Here is a 14237-nt window from a genome sequence, read left to right on the forward strand (position 1 = left end):
CATTTTCTGTAACATTGCATAACCGAATGTAAATACCTACAGATCTAGCCAGCGCTATATAAAACTCATTAAATAAATGAATAACTGCAATAAGAGACAATTATTCCCCACCAAGTCAGAAGGCACACATTACTTCTTAGAATGCTCTGTGCCTCTCCCAGACCCTATTTTTCAAGATCCATATTTTTACATCTGATCTCTGCCTGTATATTTCTCTCGGCGGTCTATCGAATACCTTCATTGGCACTGGGTGAGGGGGGGGGGGGGGGGGGCTGACGGGCGGGTAGAAGTGAAATGTCAGAGTCTCCGTCTCCTTCACCTCTTTCCTTATACGTCACTCTGTTCCTTAAAGGCAAACCCTACCTGCTACCTTGTTTTGGTAGGAAAGAAAATTGTAAACCACCAACGCCAGTTTAATTCATTACATCAACAGTCACTTCCCTTCGGCCTGCTGTTCTAGCTAATAATATTTAGATACCTACCGACCCCCACACCAACAGCAATACCGCTCTGAGGCTGCTATGTTTAGCACACAGTCTGAAACTGTTTGTGCCCTTGGAAATGTCGAGGGCGCCTGCATGTAGCCCAACATATGATTATCATCTTTCATGAAGCAGAGTCCCTCGCCACAAGCAATAACAAAAATAAATAAATTCGGCAGCACCACAAAAAGGTGCTGTTGTTAAAAAGCCATGACTGGCTGAGGGGGTGTTACAAAGGAAGTCTCTTTACAGTGATCTCCCCCACACTCCCCGGAACTCTACCTCTTCAACCAATAGGTAAGTTGTGGTCTAGTAGCAAAACTGCCAAATGTTATGTTGCTTGGTATTAGGTGAAGCCAAACAGCCGTTATTAGCGCCGTGTCGAGCTAACCGCTGACTGGAGAGTACGTTTATGTCTCGAGTGTGGGGCGAGGAGGCCCAAGTCCTTTTCAGGGCCTCGCTGTCAAATCACTCCTATGCCCCGCCCCGTCTGTCTCCTTATCTGCCCAAATTGTGAGCACTCAAAATGCACGAAACGCCAGCACTACGCATTATTAAAAATGTAGCTGCACTGATTAGAACGCAGCTTACCCCGGTGGAAGGAGGTCGGCGTTTTTATCGCAGCACCTGTCAGTTCATGAAGCCCAATGGTATGAAGGGACGGAGGGGTCCATGGCGTCACTGGGTATCTCCTCCCCCACGCTCCCCCCGACTGCTGCAGCCCGCCACCCCCTCCCCCCAATTGTACCCCGAGACACTTGCTTTGTGACACACGGGCCTGCTCTGCCGGAAAACATCTTCGTGGCCCGCAGCTGCAAACGCAGGTAATGAGAAAGGTTTCCCTCATTTACGGATCTAATTAGGAGATGCTTTCCTGGTCCCTGGGGAGGCTGCCAGAGCCATGTGTTTGTGGGACGATCAGTTCCCATTCCCAGCACAGGCCTCCCTCGCCTTTGTGTTTTGGTGCTGATTTATCCCTCTCTCTCCCTTCCCCCAACCCTCGGCGGTTTCCAGATGGCCTCTGCTCCTGCCTGTCCAAGGCTTTCACTTCCCTGCTAGAGACGGGCTTTGGTCCCACTGGGAGCCGCGCTGCCTTATGGGTAAGTCTCTGTCTGCTCCACACTCCTCCTCTGTGCATCTTCAGGAAGGATGTACTTGGTCAACCAGGAAAATAATGGTTGAAAACTAGGGCCACACATACACAGGCAATGCTAAAAAGGATAATACAAATATAAACAATGACGTCAATAATAACACGTATTCTACAGTCTGAGCGCTAGCACAACCGTGGGCTTTTTTGGTCCGGTTATCGAAATTCGGACTGAGGGCAGTAACTTCTCCCATCCTGACAGAAATAGGACTGAAGGTACAGCATCGGCAACCTATGTGCAAGGTATCATTTCTTCGAGCAGCTCTGAGGATTGGACTTTATTTAGATCGTTTTTTCCATGGTTATAAAAAGCTCCCGCTTTAACGGCTGTCTGGAAACTGAGTGCACATCGGCCAGGATCATTAGCCCGGATTAAGGAGCTCCGATATTTAGCTTCACTCCCCGGATAAACGAGCAAGACACATGGAATTGCCACACTGTAAACAGCACGCTTGGAGCAGGTCTCTTGTCTTATCCCATGATCTGGCGCCAAGTATGTGGTTTGGGGTCCAAGTTTGGGACAAATCTATTTTTCTCATATCCAACAAAAATTTTCTGCACAACATCATGCAGCCGCGGAATCCGTAGGACAGGCTGGCAAAGATGGTTCAGCACCTTAACATTCACGTCTTCTGTGACTTGCAGGCCATGAGTTGCACTCGGCCTTGCGAGATCGGTAAATTGGGCTCCATTAAATTGACTAAGAGTATCTACTGACCTGTTATTTAAAGCACTTAGAAACTGCAGAAGCGCTCAAATTATTATTATTATGGTTCAAGCCTTGGCACTTGGCTGGGGAAGCGATAGTTTCAAGGCACTGTTGAAAAAAATAAAGACTGGAGCGGAAGAAGGAAAAGGAAGTTCTATTGAAATGCTTTGGAGAATTCACCTTGCAACACATCAGAGCACCTGTCTACCAGTCCACCTTCTTCTTCAGAGAAGATGCATCTGCTCCTACTACGCCTTTGATGAATAAGGAGGTAGGGCCAGATGAATTAATGTGACCCACCATAACAAAATAGAAGACATTGTTAGAGGCGGCAGACCCGAGAGCAGAGGACGGCCCGGGACCAGGGTTCGATTCCCGGCGCGGCAGGTTTCTGGACCAGGGTCAGCGGACTCGATAATTCTCTCGCCTCGGTGCCCACTCCGATCAGCGATCACACTCGGCAACTCTGGGCATTAGCTTGCCTCATCTTCACTAACGGCCCCACCAGACCGCCGGGGATGCCTGGTCTCACCCTGGAGATACCCATTAAGGGACCATCTCTCAGGGAAGCCAGGAAGGGTTTCGCAGCGGTCGAAGCGCCTTGGGACCCTACGGGTAAGTAGTGCCCTATATAAATGCCTATACATACATACATACATACATACACTTTGGATCATGGGCCTAACCATTGTGAATTTGTGTACGTTTCTGGGCGTGAGGTCCACGAATCTTCGCCTGCTATAGAGAAGGAACATATCAACAGTGGCTCTGCCTCCGCATGTTTAGTAGAGGGCTCTACAATCCCTCAGATGATCTCCAGGCTCACAAAAGGGGGGTGGTGGGTGAGGGCAATACATCACCTGCCTCTTAAGATTTTTGTTTAGAGCTATATAGGTCACGCTGATGCCCATTAGCCATGTCATTCTGTGCTCCCATGGGCCGTAGTAGCATTTATGATGCCTAGGATTTGTTCATTGTAGGATATTTATTCGGGAAAAAAAACCATAAGCTGGAGACTGGGGAAACGCAAAAATATTTTCTGTGAGTGAGTCGAGCAGGAGAGGCCCAATCAGCTCTAATCCTTTTTTAGTATGCTCGCTGCTACTAAGAGACAATAAGGCGCTTTTTCTTTTTGCTACGGAGACTGCCGCTGGCAGGATTGCGCCTATACAAATCTACCACTGTCGGCAGGATTGCGCCTGAACACTGGGATGAAAAAATTGGAGGGTCTCTCAAAGGAATGCGGCTGATGTAATGAGGGCGTGGTTTAAAATACGTAAGCTAAAAATCTGTGTTTATCATAGTGTGCCGCCTGACTGGTAATTTGCTGCTTCTGCAATTGCATCAAGATATATCATATAACAAGCGATATATCATACAACAGGTAACATTACACCTGCAACAAGCCAATCCTATTGGATTTGCTAATGGTTGTTTGTTGCATAAGCTAAATAAGCAACAATTATGGCTTCATTGTATAGAATATTGAAAATGCTTCAGTTCTGAATTATGAAACTGTGAAAGAACTATTATGAGTCTCTTTGAAAATATATCAAATGCAGTGAAGGATGGTACTGCTAGAGTTTAGTTTTTTTGGTTTCATCCGAAGGGCAAAAATGGAGAGTTCAATAGCGACTAGTCTCTGCAACTGCTTTTTAGAACTGCAACTAGATACCCATGCACACAACAATAGAGTTTAAAAAGGTGTGTCGGTGTAGACACATATACACATTTTAAAACAAAGCCTAAGGAAAAAACAAGGGGTTTCTTGTGTATTGGTCGGTTGGCTTTTTTTAAAAAATGTTTTTTCAAGCAATCCAGCCGACAACACGGTGAATCATCGGGATCGGAACGCGTACTCGACTGACAATGAAAATCGTGCCAACAGCAGGAGTGATCCGCTTCCCAGTTGTTTCTTTTACCTTTTCCGGTGGAACTACACATTTCCTAGGATTTTTTATACTGCATTGTTTATGAACCACCACTTGAGCATCGATTGCGACACCATTTCTGGCTACACGAGCCCTATAGAAAGTGGGACTTACACTTATGAACCCTATTATCTGATATTCTTCTTACCTGATTGTTACACTATTACTAGAGTCTTGGGCCCTGCCGGAATTATCACCGGCGGAGGGACTACAAGATACGTCTATCCCCTTTTAGCCCTGAGGAGTCGCGGGATTACTTTCCCACATGTGACGAAACACGTGTCGGCTGGATTGCTTGAAAAAAACATTAAAAAAACCAAGTCAACCGACCAATACACAAGAAACTCCTTGGTTTTTCTTTAGGCTTTGTTTTGAAATGTGTATATGTGTCCACACCTACACACCCTTTTAAACTCTATTGTTGTGTGCATGGGTATCTAGTTGCAATTTTGTAGTGTGTTGGTTGCTTCCATCACACAATTAGGGGTTATAGGGCTTATCCCCTCACCCATTTGCACTACACCCTAACTTTTTAACCATTTGTGTCCACATTCAGCAGAGCGCCCTTTCTCTTCCCTGACTAAAAACCCTTTGCGAAGACAGTGCTTTTTAGTACTGCTGCTGTTGAGCACCGGCAGGCACCGGCCCACTTAAAGCCCTGCCTGTACAAATCTATCATGCAGTGAGATTTCCTGTCAAAGATTTTGTCCCAGGAAGAAGCAAGAGCTTCTGCTGTAGCGCAGTTAAGACTTCCTCTTGCTCCTTTTACACTTTCTAGCCTTATTTAATATTAAGGTCATCGCCTATGCCCATTAACTGAGTGGACAACTGATCGTTCTCAGGATGCAAAGTCGCTCCCACTTAATATTGAATGTTAAGCCTGTTACTACAAATTCAGAATTTTGGCAGGTAAAGAAAGTAAGGCACATAAGATAGAATGATTTACCAAGTATCATACATCCTAAGCTACACTACGAGAAGGGGATCTCAAAGGAGTTCTCTGTCTTCCTTGAGGGAGTACTTTCTCTCCATCATGCTGTGAGAGGTTGTATGGTTGGAGGAGGTGCTTTGTGGTTTCTTGGGCTAGTCCTTGTGGTTTCTTGAGCTAGTCCTTATGCCCCTCGTGGGATTACTCTATTGACCCCCGCACATAAAATCCAGAACACACCACTTAAATGGAATCTCTTTCCTTAACCTTAAGTGTACAGGTAGTTGGGGACATAACTGTGCCCTTTAGAATAGGGAAATGCCGGTTATAACTTTAGCCCCACTTCCTACAACATCCTGTCTTTTGGGCTGCTCATGTTTGGATGGGGTATGGAAAGCCTCTTAGCTTCTTGCCCAGCCATCCTGGTCACAAATGTGTAGAAAAAGACACAAAAAACTTTCCTCCCTTTCTGTGCACATATTTCTCAGGATACCTACGCTTTCTGCAACATACAAAAAGCTAATATAGAAAACAACCCTAGAGAAAGTTTCCATACCAATATTTACCAATGTTCTCACTAGGTGTATAACATTTTTAACTTAACACCCATAATCGGGCTAAGGCACAAATTTTGCCCTTGGAGTTAGTGTTTGATTTGCCCAAGGTATCTTGTTAGCTGGTGCTGGAAGTTTCTCTGAACACCAGCCATCAGTGTGGAACCCAGTGACAGCTGTCCATTCGGCTTTGTGCTTCTCCTCTGCTGCTCGATATCCCACTTTGGGACTTCTGGCATCATGGAACAGGACGAACTCGCCAGGAATAGGTTAAGCTCCTGGCTACACAGTGGCACATTTATGGTTGAGGGGCAGTGGAATATTTACATGACCCTTATCAAGTAACTGCTTTTGTGGTTATAGTTTGCCATGTTTACATTTCACAAAAGCAATGATAACTGAAATAAATATTTGAAGTTATTAAGTGCAACACCCCGGTTTTGGCAAAAACGTCATTAAATAACAGGTAATCATAGGCTTCTTAGTTCATCGGTTGGTAATCAGTGGCCTTTGGAGCTCGTTTTTTCTGTATCGCGCTGATCCACCAATGGAAAACAAAGAGGTGTTTACCAGAGGTGGGAGGATAACTGCATTTGTCTCATTCGTGAAAAATGCAAATGTAGTTTGGTGTTGTCTGCACCGTCTCTGGATCCCACAGTCAACAGGGAGGCAATGGCACGCCTGGAGAGGTTCTTGTGGATCACTTGGGGTTGGAAGGTTGGCAGTTAAACCCGATACCTTGTGATGCCTGACAATAATTTGCATTTGAGATTGGATGTAGCTCCTCCAGACTCAAATGATGACAGTAAATAGGAGATAGGTAATTCAGGACGGGAGGGGGTAAAATCGAGGCATGGTCAGAGGGGATCGGTGGTGGTGTGGCAGTATGTAAGTTTTGTGGCGAATGAAGGTATTGTATTGTTGTGTATAGTTTTCTCTTCTTACTCCAGTACTGCCTGCAATACTTTAATGGACAAGTCATTGAGGGCCGGTGAGGGTGACCTGGCACAGGAGGACCCAAACACCCCCCAACCTTACGCCAGTTTGGGACTTCTGGCCTTCTCCACGCCAAGTCTGGTTCTCCGCAGGACCTTTACCGGCCCAAGACAATTTCTAGCCTAGTGGTATGCCTGACTCCCCTGGTTACAGATTTACTCAATCTTTCCCTGACTACTGCTAAAGTGCCCGGGTACTGGAAGGGTGCTTCTGTGTCTCCGCTGCTGAAAAAGTCAACTGCTGATCCAACTAAGGACCCATTTCATTATGACCTGTACTTGCGAAAACGTTAGAAAGGTTTATTAATAATCAACGTTATGCCTTTCTTGCAGCTAACTGCATCCTGGATATCGCACAATCGGATTTTAGGCAGCTTCACAGCATTGAGAAAGTGCTATTGGCTGTGTCAGATAATATCAGGCCATTCCTCGACATGGGAACTCCAGTCAGGTTGGTACTGTTGGATTATCAGTAGCATTTGGCATGGCCTCCCACTCCAGTCTTACTCGAAGGCTCCACGAGGCAGGGCTATATGGCACGGCGCTACATGGCTCATGGACTTCCTTGCTGATTAAACACAAGTCCGCTTGGATTCTTTCAAGTCGCGACAGATGCACATGGACAAGGGGGTTCCCCATCGATCGTGCCTGAGCCTCACTTTGTTTAACATCTATATGGCGCCACTGACTCGAATCGTTAGAGCCTGTGGTGTAGAGATCGTGTCAAAGGCAGATGACACGCAACTGTTTTCCTTTGGTCCTGATTCTGACAAGGTGAAGAGTAAATTCACAAACTGCATGATGGAAGTCGCTGTATAGATGAGTAACAACTGTCTCCATTTAAACAGCGACAAGCGAGAGATCATGCTTTTTAGTAAGGCCACTGAGATATGGTCAGCCTACGCATACACCTAAGCAGGTAGTAAAAAATCTTGGCACGAGGTTGGATCAATCACTCTCCCTGAAAGATTAAGTCAGCTTCACCTGCCGCACATGTTTTGCTACCTTTGAAGCTGTTAAAAAAAGCTCTGCCCTGGCTCCCTGATAACGCTAGCAAAACTCTTGTCCAGGCTCTTGTCACCTGGGCTATGGGAACGAACGCCTTGCTGACCTCGGTAAAGGATACCCTGCTGTCAAAACTGCAGGTGGTCCAGAATACTGTAGCGCAACTAATCTGAAACCTTCTATCGCGCTCGCCTTCTTCTCTGATCCTTAGAAAGCTTCATTGGTTGCCTATTAGGAAGCGTGTCATCTTTAAACTTTGCTGTTTGAAACACAAAGCTCTCTTTAAATCCCAGCCAGCTTATCTGTCATCTCTGCTAAATCCTTATCTTCCTTTTAGATGCCTGAGATTGTCAGCAAGGTGTTTTTGGGGATTCCTCACACCTGCACCTCAAGATATGGGGAATATCGTTTTTTTTACATGGCCCCCTACCATTACAACAAACTTCCTTTTGGCCTTCGATCCTGCCTGGACTGCCCTTCTTTCAAGAAGGGGCTTAAGACTTGGCTATTTTAGATTTTCTCCTTCTCTCATTCAACGCAGCGCCGAAATGCTTCTTTGGGAGTGATTTGCATGAGATACCATGTGACTAAATAAATAAATAAAATCTTATGGATAGGTAGAGCCTTCAAAGCTCTGGATACACGCCTCCGAGTTCTTCCCATACATATAGAAATCCATGAGTCTCTCATTCTATATGCACACTCAGAGCCACTCAATGCATTATAGCTTCATTAAAAAAGTGTAGCTTGTTCCAATGCTATGCTGTTTCTAAATGTGGGAGTACAAGTACATTTTCATGATCTCCTGAGAGGTCATTGCCACATCTGTGTGTCTGCTCCCGCCCCAGAAGAGCTGGAAAAAAGTATCTCCATGCTAGCTAGGGTTAACACATGGTTTGGGTCTTGAAGCCCTCTTCATGGCCACAGAGAATGGTTTTTCCAGTTTAAAAAGGAGGTAGCAGTTCCTGCTAGTTGGATGGCTAACCAAGAGCCCTTTATGTGAAAGTTAATTGAGTCTATCTGGGTTTTATTGCCCATGTATGAGAAATTTGTAATTTTGTGCCATTTTTCTGTATCCACCAAATGATACAAGGACTTTTCGGGTTTGCATTGTTGCACTTGTCTCCGCTTATCAAATCCCTCATTTGATTGATCCAGGTTTTCTTAATAAGCTGTCCCGCATTCTCTTTATCTTTTCCATATGTGAACATTTCTAACATGACTCATTAAGGTTGTCCACCCCTCTTCAGTTTGACAGATTAGGATATAGGTGTAGGAGAACCCTTCCTCTGAAAAATAAACTCTCTCAAAGGGTATGTTTCCATCATAAATTACACAAAACTTAAATCAGTCACAATTTCAGACTGCAGCTTCTGGGCTCTCTCTAACCTGGCTTTGTCATTCTAAAGATGAATAATAGAGAACTCTACGCAATATTCCAACAACTAGAGACAGTAAAAACTATTTTTCAGGACTACAGATATTGTGGCTTCGAGAACTTGACAGTACCACTGATGTGGCTTTGAGAATATGAGATCATATTCCAGACCTCGACTTCAGAAGTAAAGGCAATGTTCCAGAGGATGCCTCATCAGTAATACATTTCAGTGGGAAATCTAACCCACCCCAGTTTACTAATGATTCTAACTCTCCCTGAGCAGTAGGACATTTCACTCTTCTCCATCACCCACCTGCCTTCAAGCATTTAGCATTTAGAATCCAAACATGGCTCTTCGACCCAGGACGAGAGAACTCAGTGCCTGGAAACCACCGGGGTGATTTGTTGCGCTCTACAAGAATCTCATGATTGACTGATTGAATTACACTGGAACATGTCAGCTCACCTGGAAGGTCGATGATCAGCCAGCCGTCATCCTCCTCCTCTAGGACGAAGGCCTTGGGCTCCTCCTCCAGTCCATCGGAGGAGCTCTCGCTGAAGAAGAGGCTAGTTATTGCCTGAAACATGGCAGGAGTGGTCTCAAGCGAACCTGGTACAAAAACACAGGAAATGGACTGAGGCCGGCCTCAGGATTGGACAGACGTGGTTAGTTTGAGTAGGACTTTATCCACCCTGTCCAATGCAGTACAGAATCACCCTTCGTTCAGAATGGTCTCAGCAAAGACCGTGTCCGTTTAGTGCAAACATGAAGGTGGTTCTCCCGGGTTTCTCTTGCTGGCTTCAGTGCAAAGGCCTGCAAATGAAAAATAAACCCAGTCAGCACTGTAAAGGATTATATTTATTTGGATGTTTCTGCATAATGTGACAAACTATTGTGCTTTAATGGTATCTATATAAAATTAAAATACATTTCAATTTGAAAAAGTAGTTTAAAAATTAAAAAATACTGTTGGAAATAAAAAAGCTAGAAATATATCGAATATAATTCAATTCCCATAATTTTGGATTAAACACACTCAAAAAAATCTTCAAGATAAAAACGTAATCAGACTCATTTCAAATAATAGAAGGCTAGCTTATCAATTCCAGTAGCAAATGGCAAATATTTTGCCAAAATACTTTAAAGAGCTCTTTTCTGGTTATAAATCAAGCAAATCAGTATGGGCACATTGTCCACCAATGATGGAGTGATGCACTGACATCTTTCGGCATGCAGAGCAACCTCAAGCCTACATGTTCAATAGTCTGACAGTGGTTTATACACTGTCGACACCGCGTTGTTATGCAGGGAGCTGATACACATGAAACAGCAAATACCAATGTATCAATTTAAGACCCCTTGCTTATTTGCAATATGAAAGTAATGAGACATCTTCATCTCATGGTATATACCCTTTGTCAGAGCTTATTTAGATGGCTCTCAATCCCTGACGAGGGGTCTCAATCCCTGATGAGTTAATTGTTGGCTAATCTTTGCCAAACGTGGAAAGGAGACGGCTTGTGTTGTGTATATACAGATTCCAGGTATAGATGAATCACTGCCTGCAGAACTCGTGCCTTTGCTGGGATTAGTGCAAACTATAATCTAAACTCTTGTATCCGATTGGCTATTCTCAGACCAATGAACTCGTTTTAAATCTATGACCTTCTGTTGCATCTATCCACTTGAATATGTTCTGAGCCCAGACTGCTGCCCTCTGAGGTACAAAATGGACTACTTAGCATTATATTCCAGAAAAATAGATTGTAAAGCTCGATTTCCAATCATGGCATTTCAGATCTCACCGTGGAGATCTGGCCAGTCGGAATAGGTTTCTACCAGGCAAGTCTTCCTGACAGCCCAGAATCGGATCCAGACAGCAGGGGGCAGTCTCAATCACAAAGGCTGCGGTCTCTGAAAAGTGGTCAGGATGTGCGGTTGAAGAGGTACCCTGTCCAGCCCTACTGCCAATTCAGACACCCCACCCTACCAAGAAGCCTCTGTATTTCTGCACACATTTCCCACCTGCCTGTAGCAGTCCGGCTGCTCGGGCTTGTACATGGGAAATCAGTGACTGTGGTTCTATTTTCTTCATTTGGTCAGAATGAGAAAATGCACCTGCAAATAGCATTTTGATGCCTGGATACATGAAATGAAAGGCTTAAGAACTTCATGAGGGTAGTTCAAATAATCCTGCGAAACTGATCTCCTGTGTTGTTAGGCTTTCTGACAAACAAACACGTTGCCCAGGGTGCTCCAGACATCTGCCTACACATGATGTAACGCTCACGAAACATACAGCATTGGGCCAAGGACACACACGCAATCTTGCTGCAAAAGAGAACGTGCCAAAATCAAACCCACAAAATGAGTATTAAGTGCAAATAAACAAACAATCCGATCCCAACTGTTCAGCCATGCAGCAACAGCACATGGATACAAAAGACGCCCCCCCCCACCCAATACCATCAGATGTCAGACATTTTTTGCCACACATTATCAGGTGATGTCACAGACATATCCCTGGTCACACACCATTAAGCAACGAAATCGAGTACCCCAGGGATTTACCGTGGAGTGATGCTACAGAGACATCCCATCCCTGGCACACACTGGGACATGATATAAGAGATCCTTGTGGTACATGCCAGGGCCGGATATCACAGGAACACTCCTGGCACAAACTGTGGAGCGATACCACAGAGCCCCCTCTGGCACACATCACAACGCAAGGTCAGAGATCACTGTATTACATACCAGGAACGGTTATCAAAAAGATTATCACACTTTATCAAGTGAAGTTACAGAGCACCCCTGACTTCCCTCGCACACATCAGAACACTATGTCAGAGATTTACTATGGAACACCATGTCCTAATGCCACAGTCCCAGAGTAGCTACAGGGTCTCAAGGGATTTGTGCAGCGCAGACCATTAAATAAAGCAATGGTTTGTCACAGGATAAGAGACCTGGCATACAGACAACTGCTCACGAAGGCCTACACCAACAAGCACCATGTTAAACAAATGTCTTGGCATTAGCACTGTTCCAATCTGCCTCGACCATACAACTATGTTTTTTGGCTCCCACTGGGTCATAAACTGCATAATGTCTTACAAGGTCCAGATACCATGAAATCAAAAAAGGTTCCCCTTTTCTGAAACTTTTGCATTTACTCCCTAATCTTCATTCAAATCACATGGTGTCAGGAACGCCCCACGCACTGTGCAGGGAATGTACCACTCGCTCAAGCTTCAAGGTCAAATGCACATACAAGGTCGCGCCTCACCAATAAATATGATCCCATCATACCTCAATTCCTTAGCAACTACTGACCAGCTAAGACTAGGTTTATTTTGATTGTGTCACACAAAAGGGCAAACAAGCATATGCAATGCAATAAGTCTCGAATTTGTAAGAGTTTAAGCTATTGGCATTGTAAATGACAATGCCTTTTATTTACCTGTTTTAATAATTAACACATAAATAAAAGGCATTGTCATTTACAATGCCAATAGCTCAAACTCTTGTAAATGGGAGACCTATTACATTTCAAAGAAGCGGACGACATTTTCCTGTGCTGCTTGGAAAGTGAAACCGCGCATGGCGTGCTGAATGTATCAGGAAAGCATGTCGTGCCTGCAGTAGGAGAAACTCATTAAAGAAAATAGTGCTTAAGACTACATAACAGGTACCCGTGTAACAACTAAAGTAAAAGGGCCAGTACTCATGGGAGGTTACAAATGAAGACAAGGCGGTACTAAGGAGGGACTAACAAGCCTATTAACAAATCAGAAGCTAGCGTTTACAAAGGACAATGACTCAAGCCATTGACAAATATGGGCGGAGAGTAAGCGGGGCTTCAAGTCCATACTCGAATACAGCTTCCTGCGCATAGCAGCGCCTGCACTGCCCAGGCTGGACCTAAAAATATGGAGTACCCAACTGCTGGAAGAAAAGAGGGGTGGGGTCATTTGCACAGAATCAATGGATGTGATGCAACGGCCCAGACAGCCATCTCTCTGCATGAGCTATTTACTGAAATCCTTAAATTATAACATAAGATTGACCGGAAGTTGAAGTCCTTCCCAGATATACACAAGAGTTTACTTGCATGTCTCAATCCTCCATGGACAGATGATACGGAAGTGCGGGTTTCAGGCTAATTCAGTCATTATCAAATCAAGGAATGCCCCCTCTGCCTCAGGGGACTGTTCCAAGCTGCAGGGATACGCTGGGTGGATGTAGCAGATAGAGATTGGTGCTGGCGGGCCTACCTACTGTATCAGAGAAGGGGAGAATGTGCTTGTCTCCCTGTGCCGAATAAGGAAAATGCTACTTACCAGTATGCATCTGTTCTTGGCATGTAGAGCTGCAGATTACTACACTTTGCATTAGATCGCCACCTGGTGTTGGGCTCGGATGATTGCATGTTGTTGTCGTCTTGGAAGAAGTCTTTTGTAGTCACGAGATAGGTGACTCCTCCCTTGGACGATTGTGCGCATGGGCATCGGCTCCATCCTTAGATTGTTTTTCGCCATGATGGGAAATTATGGAGTTAGTAGAAATAAAGAAAAAGATGTCCATGCGTGTGCATCGAAGTAAGATAAAAACTGGAACAGATACAAGTCCCGGGGAGGCGGGAGAGCGTGTAGTAATCTGCAGCTCTACATGCCAAGAACAGATGCATACTGGTAAGTAGCATTTTCCGTTTGAGGCATATGAGCTGCAGATACTACACTTTCCATCGATTGTGCAGCAGTGTCTCCCCTAGCAGTGGTCACCTGTATCTGTTGCAGTAGTTTGAAATAGAGTTTTTCATCTACAGTACAGTGGTAATGCGGGGAAGGACAGCTTGACCTACTGCAGCTTGCTGCTTGGCTTGCACATCTACACAGTAGTGTTTAGTGAAGGTGTGTGTTGTAGACCATGTTGCTGCCTTGCATATGTCTTCTAGGGGGATGTTCCCTAAGAAAGCCTTAGAGGCTCCTAGTTTGCGTGTGGAGTGCGCTCTAGGAAGAACTGTTAATGCAGATTTTGCTTTTTGATAGCATATTTGTATACATTTTACAATCCACCTTGCAATTCCACCCTTAGAGATGGG

The 14237-nt window shown here is 44.8% G+C and overlaps 1 protein-coding gene across 3 annotated transcripts in view; it reads right to left on the reverse strand.

Moving 5' to 3' along the window:
* Nucleotides 1-14237, reverse strand: part of TP53INP2 (tumor protein p53 inducible nuclear protein 2) — an 89758-nt gene that overhangs the window by 41524 nt on the left and 33997 nt on the right. For all 3 annotated transcript variants that reach the window (XM_086932285.1, XM_086932284.1, XM_086932283.1), the window contains exon 2: nucleotides 9599-9946. In XM_086932285.1, the coding sequence (XP_086788411.1) occupies nucleotides 9599-9719 (121 nt within the window). In that variant the 5' untranslated portion in view covers nucleotides 9720-9946. The remainder of the gene's footprint in view (nucleotides 1-9598; nucleotides 9947-14237) is intronic.

The sequence above is a fragment of the Lissotriton vulgaris genome, chromosome 7 (assembly GCF_964263255.1).
Source record: "Lissotriton vulgaris chromosome 7, aLisVul1.2, whole genome shotgun sequence".
Taxonomy (NCBI): domain Eukaryota; kingdom Metazoa; phylum Chordata; class Amphibia; order Caudata; family Salamandridae; genus Lissotriton; species Lissotriton vulgaris.